A 16883-nucleotide genomic window follows, 5' to 3' on the forward strand; every position below is an offset into this window, starting at 1 on the left:
ATGGAACATAGGCCTCCTGTCCAGCAGGGGATTGATCTGTTCAATTCAGGGGATTGATAGTCTCTGCTGATTATCCCTCGCCCTATCCTTAGACTGTTGTAGTATTTGGTCTCCAGATAGAGTCTTTGCTGTCCTCACTGTGCCCATGGAGTCCCAGTGCGTTCAGTGAAGTGTTTATTATTCGGTTGGTCTGGTAGCACAAAATTATAAAAAATCCAGGAAGCAATCAAGTGGGAAGGAGAGATGTTCCAGAAGGAAAGATGAGTAACTGTGAAAGCGAGAGCACGGCTAGTCCTCAGAACAGCTAAGGCATGGGTCTGTCTCCCTCATCCCTTCACCTGCCCGGGAATGTGAAGGCAGCAGCCAGCCAGTCCTTCCTCCACATTTCTCTCATGGGGTCCTATTTCCATGAGATGCAGAATTAAAACCGGGGCTGCGAAAAACTGCAACCACAAAATTCACTTTTATTAAGCTTAACACAAAAATAATGCAATAAATAATGTATCATTTAATTAGATTTATTATTTTATAAACGAGTTAATTTTTTTTTAACCTAGGGAAAGTCTGTTTTGCTTTGTTTTGAATCACAACTTTTAAAGTCCTAAATAAACAGACTCTTTCTACTCAGGCAAGTTTCAGCTATTGGTTTCTGTGTAGGTTGTTCCCACACATACTTTGTCCCTGGCAGAAACACTCAGGAGAAAATAGGCTTGAATCAAACCTATTTACTGACCAGTGGCCTCACTCCTCACCAAACAAAGAGGACAAAAATTCCTCTATGGGGGCTTTCACTCTATTTAAACCTAAAGAGGCTCAGCCCCCTTCAGCAGTGCTGTTTACTGCCAAAGGGTGCATTTTGTTATTATGGAAGTATAAAGCAACTTAATGTTTTAAGTGTTAAATGAAGTGTACCAAAAATTTACTATTAGAAAAAAAATCAGGGAACTTTACATTAGTAAATAATTTTTTTAAAAAAAATTATAGCTAGCCAGGTGTGGTAGCACACACCTGTAGTCCCAGCTACTCAGGAGGTTGAGACAGGAGGCCTTGAGCCCAGGAGTTCAAGACCAGTCTGGACAACTAGCACAATGCCTTCTCTAAAAAAATTAAATTTGATTTAAATTAAAATTATAGCTCTTGAATTTTAGAGCTTTATGGAAGCTTGAAGAGAAGTGAAAAGAGGCAAAAGGAAAGCAGAGGGGTTGGGAACATCGAGAAATACCGAGGTGAGCAGACAGTTAAAGAGTTGAGTCGGAGAGACGCGGCAGAACAAAAGAACATGTAAATTACCCTTGTAATACTTTATGTCTGCAAAGCTAGTTAGAGTTAATGGTTCTTTCTTACACATAATTTTATTTGATGCATACAAGATCATGCCAAGTAGGCCAGTTATGGCATGACCACTGAGTGGTTTCCGTAGGCCCTGGCATTACTGCCTGACTGGAAGTAGCACAGCCTCAGGTTCTTAAGATTCACATACACATTCTGGACTTAGAGAATCCACACATAGTCATTTAGTTTTCAGGTCCATACATTTTTAAGTTTCTAAGTCAGCGACTACCTGTACCTCTTAAAAATGTAATTTATTCTATCCCTTTATAGCAATGGTTCTCAAATTGTCTCTAAGGATTTCCATGCTCTCCTAAATAAATGTGGTCAGGAGATGAGAGGGCTCTTGGCATTTTTTTTTTATTTTTATTTTTTGAGACTGAGTCTGTGTCACCCAGACTGGAGTGCATTGGCGCAATCTCAGCTCACTGCAACCTCCATCTCCTGGGTTCAAGCGATTCTTGTGCCTCAGCCTCCTAAGTGTCTGGGATTACAGGCATGCACCACCATGCCCAGCTAATTTTTGTGTTTTTAGTAGAGACGGGGTTTTGCCATGTTGGCCAGACTGGTCTTGAACTTTTGGCCTCAGGCGATCCACCCACCTTGGCCTCCCAAAGTGCTGGGGTTACAGGTGTGAGGCACTGTGCCTGGCTACTCTAGGCAGTTTTTGAACTGTTTTATACATGGGCTTTCACATAGGTAGCAATTTTTTGATAGGTATTATGATTAACTGCTTTAAAATTTCCCACAATCACAAAATTTTTGATAAAAATGTTACAACTCCATCAATTTTCTTTCCCAATTTTTACAGAATTTAAGAAAAATAAATCAATATGTAGAAGCAATGACAAAGAGCATTCTGTTAAAACTCTCTGAATCTTTGCTGTGGGCAGATTTCCATTTCATGCAATTTTCTGTGAAATTAATGAGTTTTTTTCTTTATTTCACTGAAGTGAATAAGGAGCATCAGCGTAATTATATAGACTTATTTGTACAAAAATGCCTCATTAGCATTTCATAAGGTGTCAGGGGTCTTTATTCAGTTTTCAACTTAACAGGCTGAAAGAAACTACCCCAGGTATGACTTAATCACTTAGTTTGCTTAGTTTGGAAACTTAAAATAGTAACAGCAATTGTAGTTTAATAAAATCTTATAGACAGTTAATATTCATATTTCTCAGTTATTCTCAGAAATTTATGAAGTTATTCAGTGAAAATTTTCACTGAATTTCTCATCCATTATTTCCTTCTGTGTATTTGAACTTGGAGGCAAAGCTGGGAATGGTACATCTTCAAATTGGTTGCCTGGTAATCACCATACAACTCTTTTTACTTCTACATCTTACGCCAAAATAGCTATTGCTTTCCACAAAATCTTGGTTGATCCAAACAAGGTTTCAGATTAAAATTTATTTGAAGATTACTAAAAATAAACATAATTTCCTTTCATCAACATTTTAAAACTACATGGAATGGGAAAGTACATGGAATGGAAATCTGCCCAAACATTTAGGGCCACACTTATGCCAATTAATGTGCTAGGAAGCCTGGAGCCAAAGCCACGAGGAGACACGGTTCCTGCCTTCACCTACTGGAGAAGAAATGTCATGTAAACCAATAATTACATAGAGTGTTATAAGGACTGTCCAAGAACTATGTGTAAGATGCTTAGGGTTCAGGGGAAAGGTCAGATCCACAAAAGACTTCTCAGAGGAGGTGTTTTTAATGAGCGGGGTGGTAGTTTCAAAGAAATACCAAAATAGCACAAGAAAGTTTGCTGACCTTTGTTCTTTTTTTTTTTTTTTTTGTATTTTTTTAGTAGAGACGGGGTTTCACCGTGTTAGCCAGGATGGTCTTGATCTCCTGACCTCGTGATCCGCCCGTCTCAGCCTCCCAAAGTGCTGGAATTACAGGCTTGAGCCACCGCGCCCGGCCATTGATTAGAGTACTGTATATATTTCCTTGTACATAATTAATTTTCTTAGCACACTTGTTTATGGTAAAGACAAACTAAAACTGAATGCTCCAATAGTTCTAATGAGGTTTTACAGTTTATTTTTTTTAACAGTCCATTTGAATGTTTGAAAGTAATTTGAAATAAATAGAGTATTTACAATTTGGAATCCATTGATACATATGATTGAGAGTGTTACCAAGGGTTCTATTTGTTCCTCATGTGTTACAATAAATTGAGATAATAGAAATGTGCTAATGACCTACTGATTATTGTCTTTCCTAGATGAAAACTTTTCAGTTCCTCATAATAAAAGAGGAGTACTTGGAATGGCCAACAAAGGCCGTCACAGCAATGGGTCACAATTCTATATCACACTGCAAGCAACTCCTTATCTAGATAGAAAATTTGTGGCTTTTGGGTATGTATATTGTAGATCTGTCTATATAATATTCACACCTATAAAAATGTCATTTAAAAATATTTGGATAAGTATTGTATATAGTGTATAGGTAGCTAAAAATAGGGCTTAAATGCAAAAATAATACAAATAGAGACAAAAGTATTTAAGAAATATTTTGCAAGAAGTTTGCTATCTATAAAAACACAGAAAATGGCCAGACACAGTGGTTCAGGCTTGTAATCCCAGTACTTTTGGAGGCTGAGGTCGGGGATTGCTTGAGCCCAGGAGTTCAAGACCAGCTTGGGCAACACAGTGAGACCCTATCTCTACAAAAAAATTAAAAATTAGCTGGGTGGGCATGGTGGCTCATGCCTGTAATCTCAGCACTTTGGCAGACCAAGGCAGGTGAATTACTTAAGGCCAGGAGTTCCAGAGCAGCCTGCCCAGCATGGTAAAACCCCATCTCTGCGAAAAATACAAAAATTAGTCAGGCATGGTGGCATGTGCCTGTAATCCCAGCTACTCCAGAGGCTGAGGCAGGAGAATCACATGAACATGGGAGGTGGTTGCAGTGCGCCAAGATCATGCCACTGCACTCTAGCCTAGGTGACATAGCAAGACTCTGTCTCAAAAATAAATAAATAGGCTGGGTGCAGTGGCTCACACCTGTAATCCCAGCATTTTGGGAGGCCAAGGCAGGCAGATCACTTGAGGCCAGGAGTTCGAGACCAGCCTGGCCAACATGGCAAAACCCCGTCTCTACTAAAAATACAAAAATTTAGCCAGGCCTGGTGGCGTGCACCTGTAGTCCCGGCTACTTGGGAGGCTGAGGCAGGAGAATTGCTTGAACCAGGGAGACAGAGGTTGCAATGACAGAGGTTGCAATGAGTGCACTGCACTCCATCCTGGGTGACAGAGCAAGATCTGTCTCAAAAAATAAATAAATAAAATAATAAATAAATAAATAAATAAAATTAGCTGGGTGTGGTGGTATGTGCCTGTAGTCCCAGCTACTGACGAAGTTTAGGTGGGAGGATTGCATGAGCCTGGGAGCCATGATTGTGCCACTGTACTCCAGCCTGGGCAACAGAATGAGACCCTGCCTCAAAAAAATATATAAGACAAAATGAAAAAAATAAAAACAGAAACCATTTAGGCATAGTCATAATAATGTTCTTTCTGTGTCTCTATCCACCTATCAGTCTTCAGCCTTAAGGATATTATCAATTCTTCATTACTATGAATCATACCACAGTGCTTAATAATATAGATATGCTAATATGTGGAAGTGAAGAGGTGAAGTCATTTAATTAATTGTCCATGTACATCATGAAGAGGTAGATGAAAACTATTCAAGTTACATGTAACTATTTTTACTTACATATGGAAACATCACAGGTAATAGTTATTATTAGAATATTATTAGCAAGATGCTTAAAGGCATGTGGACCTAAAATGGATGATGGAAATACTTTTCATCACTCCAATGTTTCATATCTCTCTTTAATTACTGAGTGAATATGAGGGAGGGCTTACTTAGTCTTCCCTGAGAGAGTGTAAAGTGTTTGGATTTTTCTGAATAACTGTTAGATTTATTCCACCCACTCCATAGGGATAATTACTGATGCGCCAGCACCTGGAATTTCATGCCAATGTTCATTTTAACTACAATAATCCCTTTAATGTAATGCTTTCTGTGATACTTCCAGGTTGAAAAAATAGATAGTGTATTTTCGTCCATAGGATATCTTTAAAGAGATAACATTACGTTAATAGATGCGTAACATAAAATAATGACTTAAGTTTTCCCTGGTCCCAAATAAATTGTATTCTGAGTTTGAAAATGCATTATTAAATTAGTTTTAAGGCCAGACGCGGTGGCTCATGCCTGTAATCCCAGCACTTAGGGAGGCCAAGGTGGGCAGATCATGAGGCCAGGAGTTCGAGACCAGCCTGGCCAACATGGTGAAACCCTGTCTCTCCTAAAAATACAAAAATTAGCTGGGCATGGAGGCACACACGTGTAGTCCCAGCTACTCAGGAGGCTGAGGCAGGAGAACTGCTTGAACCCGGCAGGTGGAGGTTGCAGTGAGCCAAGATTACACCACTGCACTGCAGTCTGACAACAGAGTAAGACTCCATTTCAAAAAAAAAAAAAATAGTTTTAAATCCAAATAGCATTTCTTGGATCATTTAAATCTCTGTCATATTGCTGACGGTCTCTATCCTCTACCAACTTCCTGGTGATCCTTTATATCTCAGCTAAAGGTACCTTTCTCAAACACAAACATGACTACTTCAAAACTTTTAGTGCCTCCATTACCATCTCCACATCTGCACAGCCTGAAGTCTAGAGTGGCATTCCAGGTCCTCCACTCTCTGGCTCCACATTCTTTGTTCAGCCTTCACTTCTGCTGTTTTCTCAACTCATTCAAACAATTTTGTTAGGCACCTGCAGTATGCCATTCATGGTACTCAGTGCTGGGGAAAAAGAATGACAATGTACAATCCCTGCTCTTCAGGGAGCTTAGAGTATGTTATGAAAAATAAGTCAAAGAGCCAATAGCTATGTGACAATGAGACATGGGCTATGCAAACCGTGTAAAGGGTGCGTTGGGAGACGGGTAAGAAAACACCCTCCAACTCCTTTCACCAAAGTGAACACAGAGCCTTACAGGGCGGCAATGGAGTGGAGAGCACTCGGTCTCCTTTTGATGGTTCCTGTTCTCTATGATCCACCTTCCTCTTGGGGAAATCTCTAATTTTTATCATCATCATTCTAGCCTCTGGGAGGCACTGCCCTCCTTCTATTCTGCTATTCTGCCTCAAGTAGGATCTCAGTGTATTCCTTAAATCTCCAAATTAAAAAAAAAAAAAAGTCTCCAAATCACAGTTGAGGCTGGGCTGGAATATTTAAACAAGACCTTATAGAATGCTAAGGGAGAAGCAGAAAGGTAAAACATAATAGGCAACTAGATAATCTAGTTAAACTAATGAAATAGAGCTCCTTCAGGGATACCTTCCTTCCCAGTTGTAGAGCTGCCTCTTCCCTATCATCTCCCAGTATCCCCGGGTATGTGTGAGCTTTTGGAAGCCCAGACATGGTTAGCAAGGTCCAGAGAGATACAGAATTTTCCTCTCTCATCCAAGACAGGCACTTCTTCCAAGCCTGGTTTCAGGTACATGATCCCTCAGGTGGATGATCCTGGGAATGTCCTTCAGGAACGACTGTAGCAATCCACAGAGCATGGCTGGCCCAGTGAGCTTGTAGGGAAAGAATATCACAAAACAAGCCTGTAAGCTCTCCATTCACGTGCACCCATGGTAGAGAGGGGTTAGTTGGAGGGGGAATTATTTCATTTTAAGAGACTTGTAAGGTGGGAGGGGGTCATGGAAAGTGTCATGAGAAGGTGAGTTGAGGAGTGAAAAGTCACGTAGAAGTTAGCCAGATGGAGAAGCTAGAAATTACAATGAGTCAAATCAATTTTAGGAAAATTGAAGAGCTTTTGCAGAGAGGCCCTGAGGAGTAAGAGAGCATCTTATCTACGAGTCATCTGGTCTGGGCAGAGCTTAGTGCCTAGGGGAGAATGGAGAGGGTGGAGACTGGATAAGAGGTCAGCTGGCCGGGTGCGGTGGCTCAAGCCTGTAATCCCAGCACTTTGGGAGGCCGAGACGGGCAGATCACGAGGTCAGGAGATTGAGACCATCCTGGCTAACACAGTGAAACCCCATCTCTACTAAAAAATATAAAAAAACTAGCCGGGCGAGGTGGCGGGCACCTGTAGCCCCAGCTATTCGGGAGGCTGAGGCAGGAGAATGGCGTTAACCCAGGAGGCGGAGCTTGCAGTGAGCTTAGATCTGGCCACTGCACTCCAGCCTGGGCGATAGAGCGAGACTCCGTCTCCAAAAAAAAAAAAAAAAGAGGGTCAGCAAGGGTCCAGCTCCCAATGGACCATGGGTGCCATGCTGCTGAGCACAAGCCTCACCCAAAGGTGATGGGGGCCATGGGAGAATTTTACATTGTGAGCAACACAACCAGCTTCTCATTTTGAAGAAAAAATCTCTTTAGCAGAAGTGAGGAATAATTTGGCAAAGAATGAAAAGGAAGTAGCAAGACCACTTAAGAAGCTCTGGTTATAATAGGCTATAAATGAAGTCCTGCTCTAAAGCACCAGCAGTACAGATGAGCAGGCAATAAGTGGACAAACTCAAGACATTGAGAATTTAAGAGTCAAGAAGCATGTTGGGAGGCTGAGGTGGGCCGATCACGAGGTCAGGAGATCGAGACCATCCTGGCCAACATAGTGAAATCCCGTCTCTACTAAAAATACAAAAAGTTAGCCGGGCATGGTGGCGGGTGCCTGTAATTACAGCTGTTCGGAAGGCTGAGGTAGGAGAATGCTCGAACCTGGGAGGTGGAGGTTGCAGTGAGCCGAGATGGCGCCACTGCACTCCAGCCTGGCGACAGAGTAAGACTCTGTCTCAAGAAAAAAAGAAGAGTCAAGGGTGAGGGCCTGAGAGGAGTCCAGACCAACACTGTCCAGTAGAACTCTCTGTGATGATGGAAATGTCCTGTAGTCTGCACGACCTAGTATGACAACCACTGGCCACATGTGGCCTCTAGGCATTTGAAATGTGGCTAGTGTGACTAAGGAACTATATTTAATTCTATTTAAGGTGGGGTTTTTGTTTTTGTTTTTGTTTTGTTTTGTTTGAGACAGGGTCTCACTCTGTCACCCAGGCTGGTGTGCAGTGGTGCAATCTCAGCTCACTGCAACCTCTGCCTCCCAGGTTCAAGCAATTCTCATGCCTCCGCCTCCCAAGTAGCTGGGATTACAGGCATGTACCACCATGCCCAGCTAATTTTTATATTTTTAGTAGAGATGGGGTTTCACCATGTTGGCCAAGCTAGTCTTGAACTCCTGACCTCAAGTGATCCACCCGCCTCAGGCTCCCAAAGTGCTGGGATTACAGGTGTGAGCCACTGCAACTCCCAGCCTATAATTAAGTTTAAATAGCCACATATAGCTAGTGGCGACCATACTGGGCAGTGCAGGTCTAGAGTAACTCCTAGGATTTGGGAACTGATTAGAGGGGTGGTACCATTCACCAAGATAGAGACTATAAGGAGGAGAATTTGGGAGAAAAGATCATGAATTCAAGTTGGACAAGTTTCATATTAGGATACCTATAGGATAGCCAGTTAGTGGCATCCCAGGAGGTGGATATTCAAGCTGAGTCAAAGCTGGAAATGTAATTTGGACGCAATTTGTAGACTAGCAGCCAAACTGCAACCAGGCCATAGTACCATCACTCCAAGAACAGTCTCTGCCTTTGCTTATCCTCTTTGTTGGAGAACAGGCTTTGTACTCTCTTTGGACAGAAATGAATCTATTTATCCTCTGCCCTTCATCCTCAGAACGTATCTTGTATTGTCCTATGTCGTGGTTTTTTATTTGGATGGCAAAAATAGATCCCAAAGGCAAAGAGAGGGCTAGAGTACAGTTGGTGTTGGCACTGACCATGCCCCTGTAAAGGTTTATGAGATGGAAGTTGCACCCTTCCCCTCAGCCACTGTCCCAGCCCAAGCACTGGCAGAGGGCACCAGTCCTATGTCTTGGCCTGTCTCTCTGCCCTCTTTTAATTGAAAGAACCATCAGAAGTCTAGCTCCACTCCCCAGAAAGTTCTAGCTCATGGCCAGCAAGTGTCTATGGAGATCTAAACTAGCATGGCTTTTTTTATTTTTTATTTTTTTAAATTTTATTTTATTATTATTATTTTTGAGATGAGTCTCACTCTATGACCCAGGCTGAGTGCAGTGGTGCAAACTCAGTTCACTGCAACCTCTACCTCCTGGGTTGAAGCAGTTCTCCAGCTCAGCCTCCCAAGCAGCTGGAATTACAGGCGTGCACCACCAAGCCCAGCTAATTTTTGGTATTTTAATAGAGACAGGGTTTCACCATGTTGTCCCCAGGTTAGTCTCGAACTCCTGTGCTCAGGCAATCCACCTGCCTTGGCCTCCCAAAGTGTTGGGATTACAGGCATGAGTCACCACATCAGTAGAAACTAGCATGGCTTTGAGCTGTCTTTTATTCATCCACTCTGTGGATGTTGTCAGGTGCTTGCTGTGTGCCAGGCATTATGCTAGGCACTGAGCCTGAGCACAAGCATGATCCCTGCTGTCATGAGAGAATCAGAAATCAGTCAAAGAAGCATACAAATAAATGTAAGGTTTCAACCCTGGCAACTTCTGTAAAGGAGAGAGAGGGAACTTAACATAAGCAAGGTGGCCTGGGAAACTTCCCCAAGGAAGTGATGACTGAGCTGAGGTCTGAAGGAAGACCAGGAGGTGACCATGCCAAAGGGTAGGGGTTGGGGAGTAACACGGGAGCTGTGGAAGAAGGGAGTGTGGAGCTCTTGAGGTACTGAAAGCCAGTCTGGCTGGCGCAGAGAGCAAGAGGAAGCATGTGGCCCAACCTCCCTGAGAGGCCATGGGAGATAGACCATGCAGGCCCTGGTAGGCAATGGCAGGGATTTTTGGTCTTCATCCTAAGGATAATGGGAAATTATTGTTGTGTTTTGAGCAAGGAGATGAAAACAGATTGCTATTTCGAAAAGACCATGCTGGCCAGGTGTGGTGGCTCACACATATAATCCCAGCACTTTGGGAGGCCAAAGTGGGAGGACTGCTTGAGGCCAGGAGTTCAAGAGCAGCCTGGCAATAGCAAGATCCTTTCTCTACAAAAATAAATAAATAAAAATATTGGCCAGGCCTAGTGGCACACACCTGTAAGCACTGGCTGCTCAGGAGGCTGAGGCAGAAGGATCACTTGAGCCAGGAGGTCAAGGCTGTAGTGAGCTAAGATCATGCCACGGCACTCGAGCCTGGGCAACAAAGTGAGACCCTGTCTCAAAAAAAAAAAAAGAAAAAAGAAAAAAAAAAAATCACGCTGACTGCAGGGAGAAGAACAGAGGGGAAGGTGCCAAGCAGATGGAGGAAGCCAGCTCAGAGCTGCAGCAGGAGGCCAGCTGCCTGGATGGTGGTCCTGAGTACTGTAGGTGTGGCAAAGTGCACACATCCAGAGAGGTTTAAGATACTTAGAGCTGATGTTCATTTAATTTGTAGGAAATAATCTTGACTATAGCTGGGTAGGACTCCATTTCGGAATGTAAGTTAAATATGAAAACTTACGACTGACTAAATTTTCTGTTTTTTTCTCCTATGTAGGCAATTGATTGAAGGAACAGAAGTGCTTAAACAACTAGAATTAGTTCCAACAGAGAATGAAAGGCCAATACATATGTGTAGAATTACTGACAGTGGAGATCCTTATGCTTGATTTTCATATCAATATTTTCTGTGATAATTTATTACTTTGTATCTGATCATCTGTTTGTAGATGTAATTAAACAGTACTTGATAAATTGTCATTTGAAAGCTGTGGCAGACACTGTAGGTTGCCTCATCGACACCCAATCGCTCCCCATCTTCCTTTCCTGTCTCTGCCGTAGAGACTGTGAAAGGACAATACTCAGTTTCCTAGACTCCTTCTCAGCCACGGGTGGCCACAAGAGGTGGTTGTGGCCGGTGAGACAGGAGTAGAATGCCAGTGGTCCTGCCCCTTCCCCTTCATCCTGTCTGGAATGTGGAGAGGCTGGAGCTGCAGCTGTCATCTTGTGGCCATAAAGAAAAGGCCGAGGCCAGGCACGGTAGCTCATGCCTGTAATCCCAGCACTTGGGAGGCCAAGGCAGGTGGATCACGAGGTCAAGAGATCGAGACCATCCTGGCCAACGTGGTGAAACCCTGTCTCTACTAAAACTATAAAAATTAACTGGGCATGGTGGCATGCACCTGTAGTCCCAGCTACTCGGGAAGCTGAAACAGAAGAATTGCTTGAACCCGGGAGGCAAAGGTTGCAGTGAGCCGAGATTCTGCCACTGCACTCCAGCCTGGCAGCAGAGTGAGACTCTGTCTCAAAAAAAAAAAAAAAAAAAAAAGCCAAGTACTGCAGAGATGTCAGCCCCAGTCTCTTGAGCTGCAGAACCAATACCAGCAACCACCTACTCTGGACTTCTTAGTATATGAGACTAACAGAGCCCTGTATTGTGTTGTTTATGTTACTGTTGGTTGAGAATTTTGTTACTTGTAGACAAAAAAAATTCTTAATTTAGCAACATACTTGATAGCCTAAGACATATGTCATAAAATTATGTTCTTGTTTGTACCTACATGTACTCCCAGGAGAAACTTGGTAAGTAACCAAATAGGAATGATGCAAAAGAAAAAGCAATTCGTTTTAATATTTTATTGTTTATACATAGCATTCAGAAAGGGTATCTATACTTTGGATGTTTTCATACACGACATGAACATCATCCTTATCTTTCTGAGCCATATCAACCCTGTGAAAACCAAGGGATTGTGTTACAGTCTCCATGGTGGCTGACTCATGTGATGTTACTGGAGATTCAGTTTTATCACTACTCTGTAGTCTAAAGTTCTCAAGCTCATATCACCTGGGAAGCTTTTAAAATGTAACCTAACAGACCTTGTCCTTGACCTACTGAGGCAGAGTTCCCAGGCGTCAGGCAGAGATTCTGTGTTTATTTGGTTCTTTCCCCAGGGTTCCCAGGCATGGGGCACAGATTCTGTGTTCATTTAGCTCTTTCCCCAGGGTTCCCATTTAGACAGCTGGGCACTAGTCATCTGGGAATCACTGCAAGGTATAAGGAACTGGTTCCAGCCCCCATGGTGTAGTGTAGTCAGCAGAGTGCTTGACTCTGCTGTTGGTGACCTTGCTCAGCTCCTGTTACACCACTACCCTATGCCCCTCGTCTGCCCAGACTGAGGGGGCTTTTGTTTTGTTTTGTTTTTGAGATGGAGTCTCGCTCTATCGCCCAGGCTGGAGTGCAGTGGCGCAATCTTGGCTTACTGCAAGCTCTGCCTCCGGGTTCACGCCATCCTCCTGCCTCAGCCTCCTGAGTAACTGGGACTACAGGCGCTCGCGACCACGCCTGGCTAATTTTTTGTATTTTCAGTAGAGATGGGGTTTCACCATGTTAGCCAGGATGGTCTCAATCTCCTGACCTCGTGACCCGCCCAAACCTTGGCCTCCCAAAGTGCTGGGATTATAGGCGTGAGCCACCGCGCCCGGCAGAGAGTGCTTTTCTTACCCTAAGCAGAATGAGGTTTCTCTTCCAAGAACAATCTCTATTTACATCAGTCTTAAAGGAGCAGGCTTCTAGTAGATAAGGGGCTTGCCAAAAGTAGGCATGGACTTTTTTTTCTTTTGAAATAATTATAGATTCACAGGAAGTTGCAAAAAAAGTACAGAGCAGTCCTGTGTATATTTCACCCATTTTCCCCAGTGGTTACACTTACAAAATGGTAGTACAATGTCAAAACCAGGCAGTTGACATTGGTACAATGTGTGTGATGCCGTTTTATCATGAGTGTAATCATGTAACCAATACTATAGAGAAAATATAGAACCTTTGCAGCACCTCAAAGACCCCCTTCCAGTATCCTTTTACAGTCACACCTGCTCCCCTGTTCCCTGCCATCCCTAACTCCTGACAACTGGCATTTGCTTATTTTTATGACAGCTTTATTGCTATATGACATATGCTTTATGCTAAGACCTGAGGTGGATGGGAGGAAGCAGACCGCCAATGTTACATTCTCAATTGACCCAGAGCAGCATAGTGTTAAGAATGTGTGTTCTAGAGCCAGACTGCCAGGGTTCAAATCCTGGCTCTGCCATTCCCTAGCTGCACAAACTCAGGCAAGAACTTTTCTGTGCCTCAATTCCTTCATCCGAAAGACAGTGGTACCTACCACATAGGATTGTTGTGAGGGTTCCATGAATCAATAATTTGTATAAAGAACCTATAAGAGGACCTGGTCCGCTGTAAGCGCTTGACAAATTTAATAATAAATTACTAATGTGTAACCTTCAGGGCTGGTCTGCTGTAAGCGCTTGATACATTTAATAATAAATTACTAATGTGTAACCTTCAGGGCTGGTCTGCTGTAAGCGCTTGATACATTTAATAATAAATTACTAATGTGTAATCTTCAGGGTGTAGCCTCAGAGCTTGGACTTTTTGAAAGCTCTCCAATGATTCTGACAGCCAGATTTGAGAATCCCTGAGGAGCGTCTCCCTCTTCCTGTACTCGCAGACTTCTGAGCAGTCTGAGAACTTAGGTGATTTGTCTGCAGCTTCCAGACTCTCTCGCTGGGCCTTTGCCCAGGTTCCTCAGGTCACACTGGGGACATCTCAGACAAAAGGGAGATGGGCTTGCCACCAGGATTCAAAACAATTGGTGAATGAAAACTGATTCTTTGCAAGGAGCCCAGTTAAAACACATGGCAAGGGTTGCTCATGTAATAACAAGCAGCAGGGCAGTTCTCACTGGTGATGAACCTATGTATTAATGGCATTAGGCATTTTATCTGATGTTGTGAAAGAACTGGAATATTTGCGTGGGTGTAAGAAACTGATTCCAGCTCCCTTTGTCAGCAGCAATAGAAAGATAGAACTCTGCCAGTCTTCTAAAGGATGGCGAGTTCATGGTCCCTTTGTTCACTCTAACTTTCCACTTCTGGGCTGTAGAAACCTCAACCACAGATCTGTGCAGTGGTTCTTATCACCAACACTTAAAAGTATACACACTGATACTTCTGTGCTAGAATGATTTGTATGTTTAACCTCCTGGTTGAAGAAACTGATTGTTAGAAGGACTCAAAAGTTTACTCCAATGAACTCCACACGTAAGACTTTGATGTAACCAAACTGAAATACATTAATTAAACAGAAGGGATTCTAGATTTTCCCACATCTATAGATAGGACCATAAAGGCCTTCTGATGATTTACACAAAATGCTAAGTTATATATCTAAACTTGCCCTAACTGTTGATATGGCAAAGTCAAGGACATACGCTGTATCTTGTAATAGGCCATGTGAATAAGGGAGTGCATATCTAAACATTTTTTCTTCTATGGGGAGATTTCTTCTATGAGGAAATATTGAAAATTCTATCCAAGGAATTTGTTTGCCCCTACTGCAAACAGTGCTGGTTATTTGTTAAGGAATGGATAGTCTGGCAACCTCAGGATTCCAGACCCCGAGTTTTTAATACATATTTTAAATGAAGCATATTTGTTTGAGAACCACCTGTCCAGCAATGTGATGGTCAAATCACTTAACCTTTCACTGTCCTCATTTGTAAAAAATAACAGAAGTTGAGTTGCTAGCTTTCTTCTGGCTCTAAAACTTCAGTGATTTTTCTGAGTAAATGTATAAAATAAAACTTTCTTAAGTGAAATGGGGGTACATCTGTCTCAGTGTTCTGAGGATTGAGACAGCAAGTGAAGGTGCTTCTAATAATGCTTGGCACACAGATATTCCGTAAGAATTAGTTTCCCTTCGGAAACATCTCCCTGCAAAAACCAGTCACGCTACCACTAAGAGAATATCATCATCATCATTTCAAGAAATATCAAGCCCTTTTTATACTGAGTATTAGCAGTTCTCACTAACATCAGATTAACTTTCAATCAACTGAACTAATTCAAAGGTATATCTTTAAAATTAAAATTGGTCTCTACCACACCTAGCAATATTCTCTCTTATGGAGATTTATTTTTTAAACTATATTGATATTACCATTCCCTACACTTCCCAAAGTGGAATCACCACCACTTAAATCTGGCAAGTCTTAAGACTTTCGAATATCATGTGAAATACTGGTGACAAACTCAGTAGTAATGTATACAACATGAATTACAAGTTGCATATTTGATAGAGGGCTTTGTAAGTATAGTGATAAATCACAGGTTCTTTTACTTTAGCATGCGTCAGAATGCCGGGGCCTGTCAAACACAGATTGCTGGACCTCAGAGTTTCTGATTCAGTGGCTCCGGTAGGGCTGGAGAATTTGAACAAGTTCAAGGTGATGCTGCTGCTGCTGCTGCTGCTGCTGCTGCTGCTGGTCTGGAGAACCGATGGGATATGTTAGAGACAGATCTATGAGAGACCTGTGGCACACAGGTATGTAGAAGAGAAAAGTCACAACAGTAAAGTGTAACCTACAACAGAAAAGGAAGAATGAAGGAAACTGACAAGAAACCTTGATTTCATCAAGGCAGCAGAGGAGGTATGCTATGTTGACCAATTAGACAGTGACCAGAACCCTGTTGCAAGGTGCTGAGGTTCTTAGCCAGGTCAGATGTGAGACCTCCAGGTGCTGGACAGTGGCAACGTGGTAGTCAGGTCCTTAGGGAGGGACTTGGACACTTGGGCTGCTCAGGACATGCACTTTGCCAGTCAACACCGAATTACTAGAATATTTTAATAACCAGAGTGGCCATGAGGTGTGTTCTGGCTGAAAATCAGCTCTCCAAGACAGGATCGGAAGAAGCACAGTGAATACCTCGGGACAAGGGGAAGTCATAGCTAATCCAAGATAGCAGCAAGCCGCCTGAGGTGTAGTTTAGCTTGAACTTGGAGGTTATTCCGAAGGAACAAGTCAGGAAAAGGCTTCATTTCCTAAAGGACCAAAAGATGTGATGCAAAGAGCTCTAGCAGACCCAGGATGTGAAGCAGAAAAAAATCATGCGTCTCAGGCCGGGCGCGGTGGCTCTTTGGGAGGATGAGGCGGGCGGATCACGAGGTCAGGTGATTGAGACCATCCTGGCTAACACGGTGAAACCCCGTCTCTACTCAAAAATACAAAAAACTAGCCGGGCGAGGTGGCGGGCGCCTGTAGTCCCAGCTACTCGGGAGGCTGAGGCAGGAGAATGAGGTAAACCCGGGAGGCGGAGCTTGCAGTGAGCTGAGATCGCGCCACTGCACTCCAGCCTGGGTGACAGAGCGAGACTCTGTCTCAAAAAAAAAACAAAAAACAAAAAACAAAACAAAACAAAACAAAAATCATGCATCTCAGGTGCCAGCCTAAAGGGAACCTGGGATGGGGCCATGACTCCTGCACATCCAAGAGGTTTGTGCTGTTTGTGCGCTAACCTTACATATGTTTGTAAAGAAAGTAGCAAAAACAGTATGTCTTGATGTAATTTTGTAGATGAATCACTGTTAAGAATTGCAGGCCTGGCATGGTGGCTCATGCTTGTAATCCCTGCACTTTGGGAGGCCAGTGGGGGAAGATTGCTTGAGCTCAGCAGTTCTAGCC

General features: G+C 43.0%; 1 protein-coding gene across 7 annotated transcripts in view; it reads left to right on the plus strand.

The window, feature by feature from the left end:
- The window catches only part of PPIL6 (peptidylprolyl isomerase like 6), a 49305-nt gene extending 35538 nt beyond the window's left edge, over positions 1-13767 (plus strand). For 4 of the 7 annotated variants that reach the window (XM_023206012.3, XM_023206005.3, XM_023206011.3 and 1 more), the window contains 2 exons: positions 3569-3704; positions 10916-11116. In XM_023206012.3, the coding sequence (XP_023061780.1) occupies positions 3569-3704; positions 10916-11027 (248 nt within the window). In that variant the 3' untranslated portion in view covers positions 11028-11116. Of the gene's footprint in view, positions 1-3568; positions 3705-10915 lie in introns of all 7 variants that reach the window. The other 3 variants (XM_023206004.2, XM_023206007.2, XM_023206013.2) reach the window with 2 other exon arrangements.
- Positions 13768-16883: the final 3116 nt, after the last annotated feature.

The sequence above is a fragment of the Piliocolobus tephrosceles genome, chromosome 5 (genome assembly GCF_002776525.5).
Source record: "Piliocolobus tephrosceles isolate RC106 chromosome 5, ASM277652v3, whole genome shotgun sequence".
NCBI lineage: Eukaryota > Metazoa > Chordata > Mammalia > Primates > Cercopithecidae > Piliocolobus > Piliocolobus tephrosceles.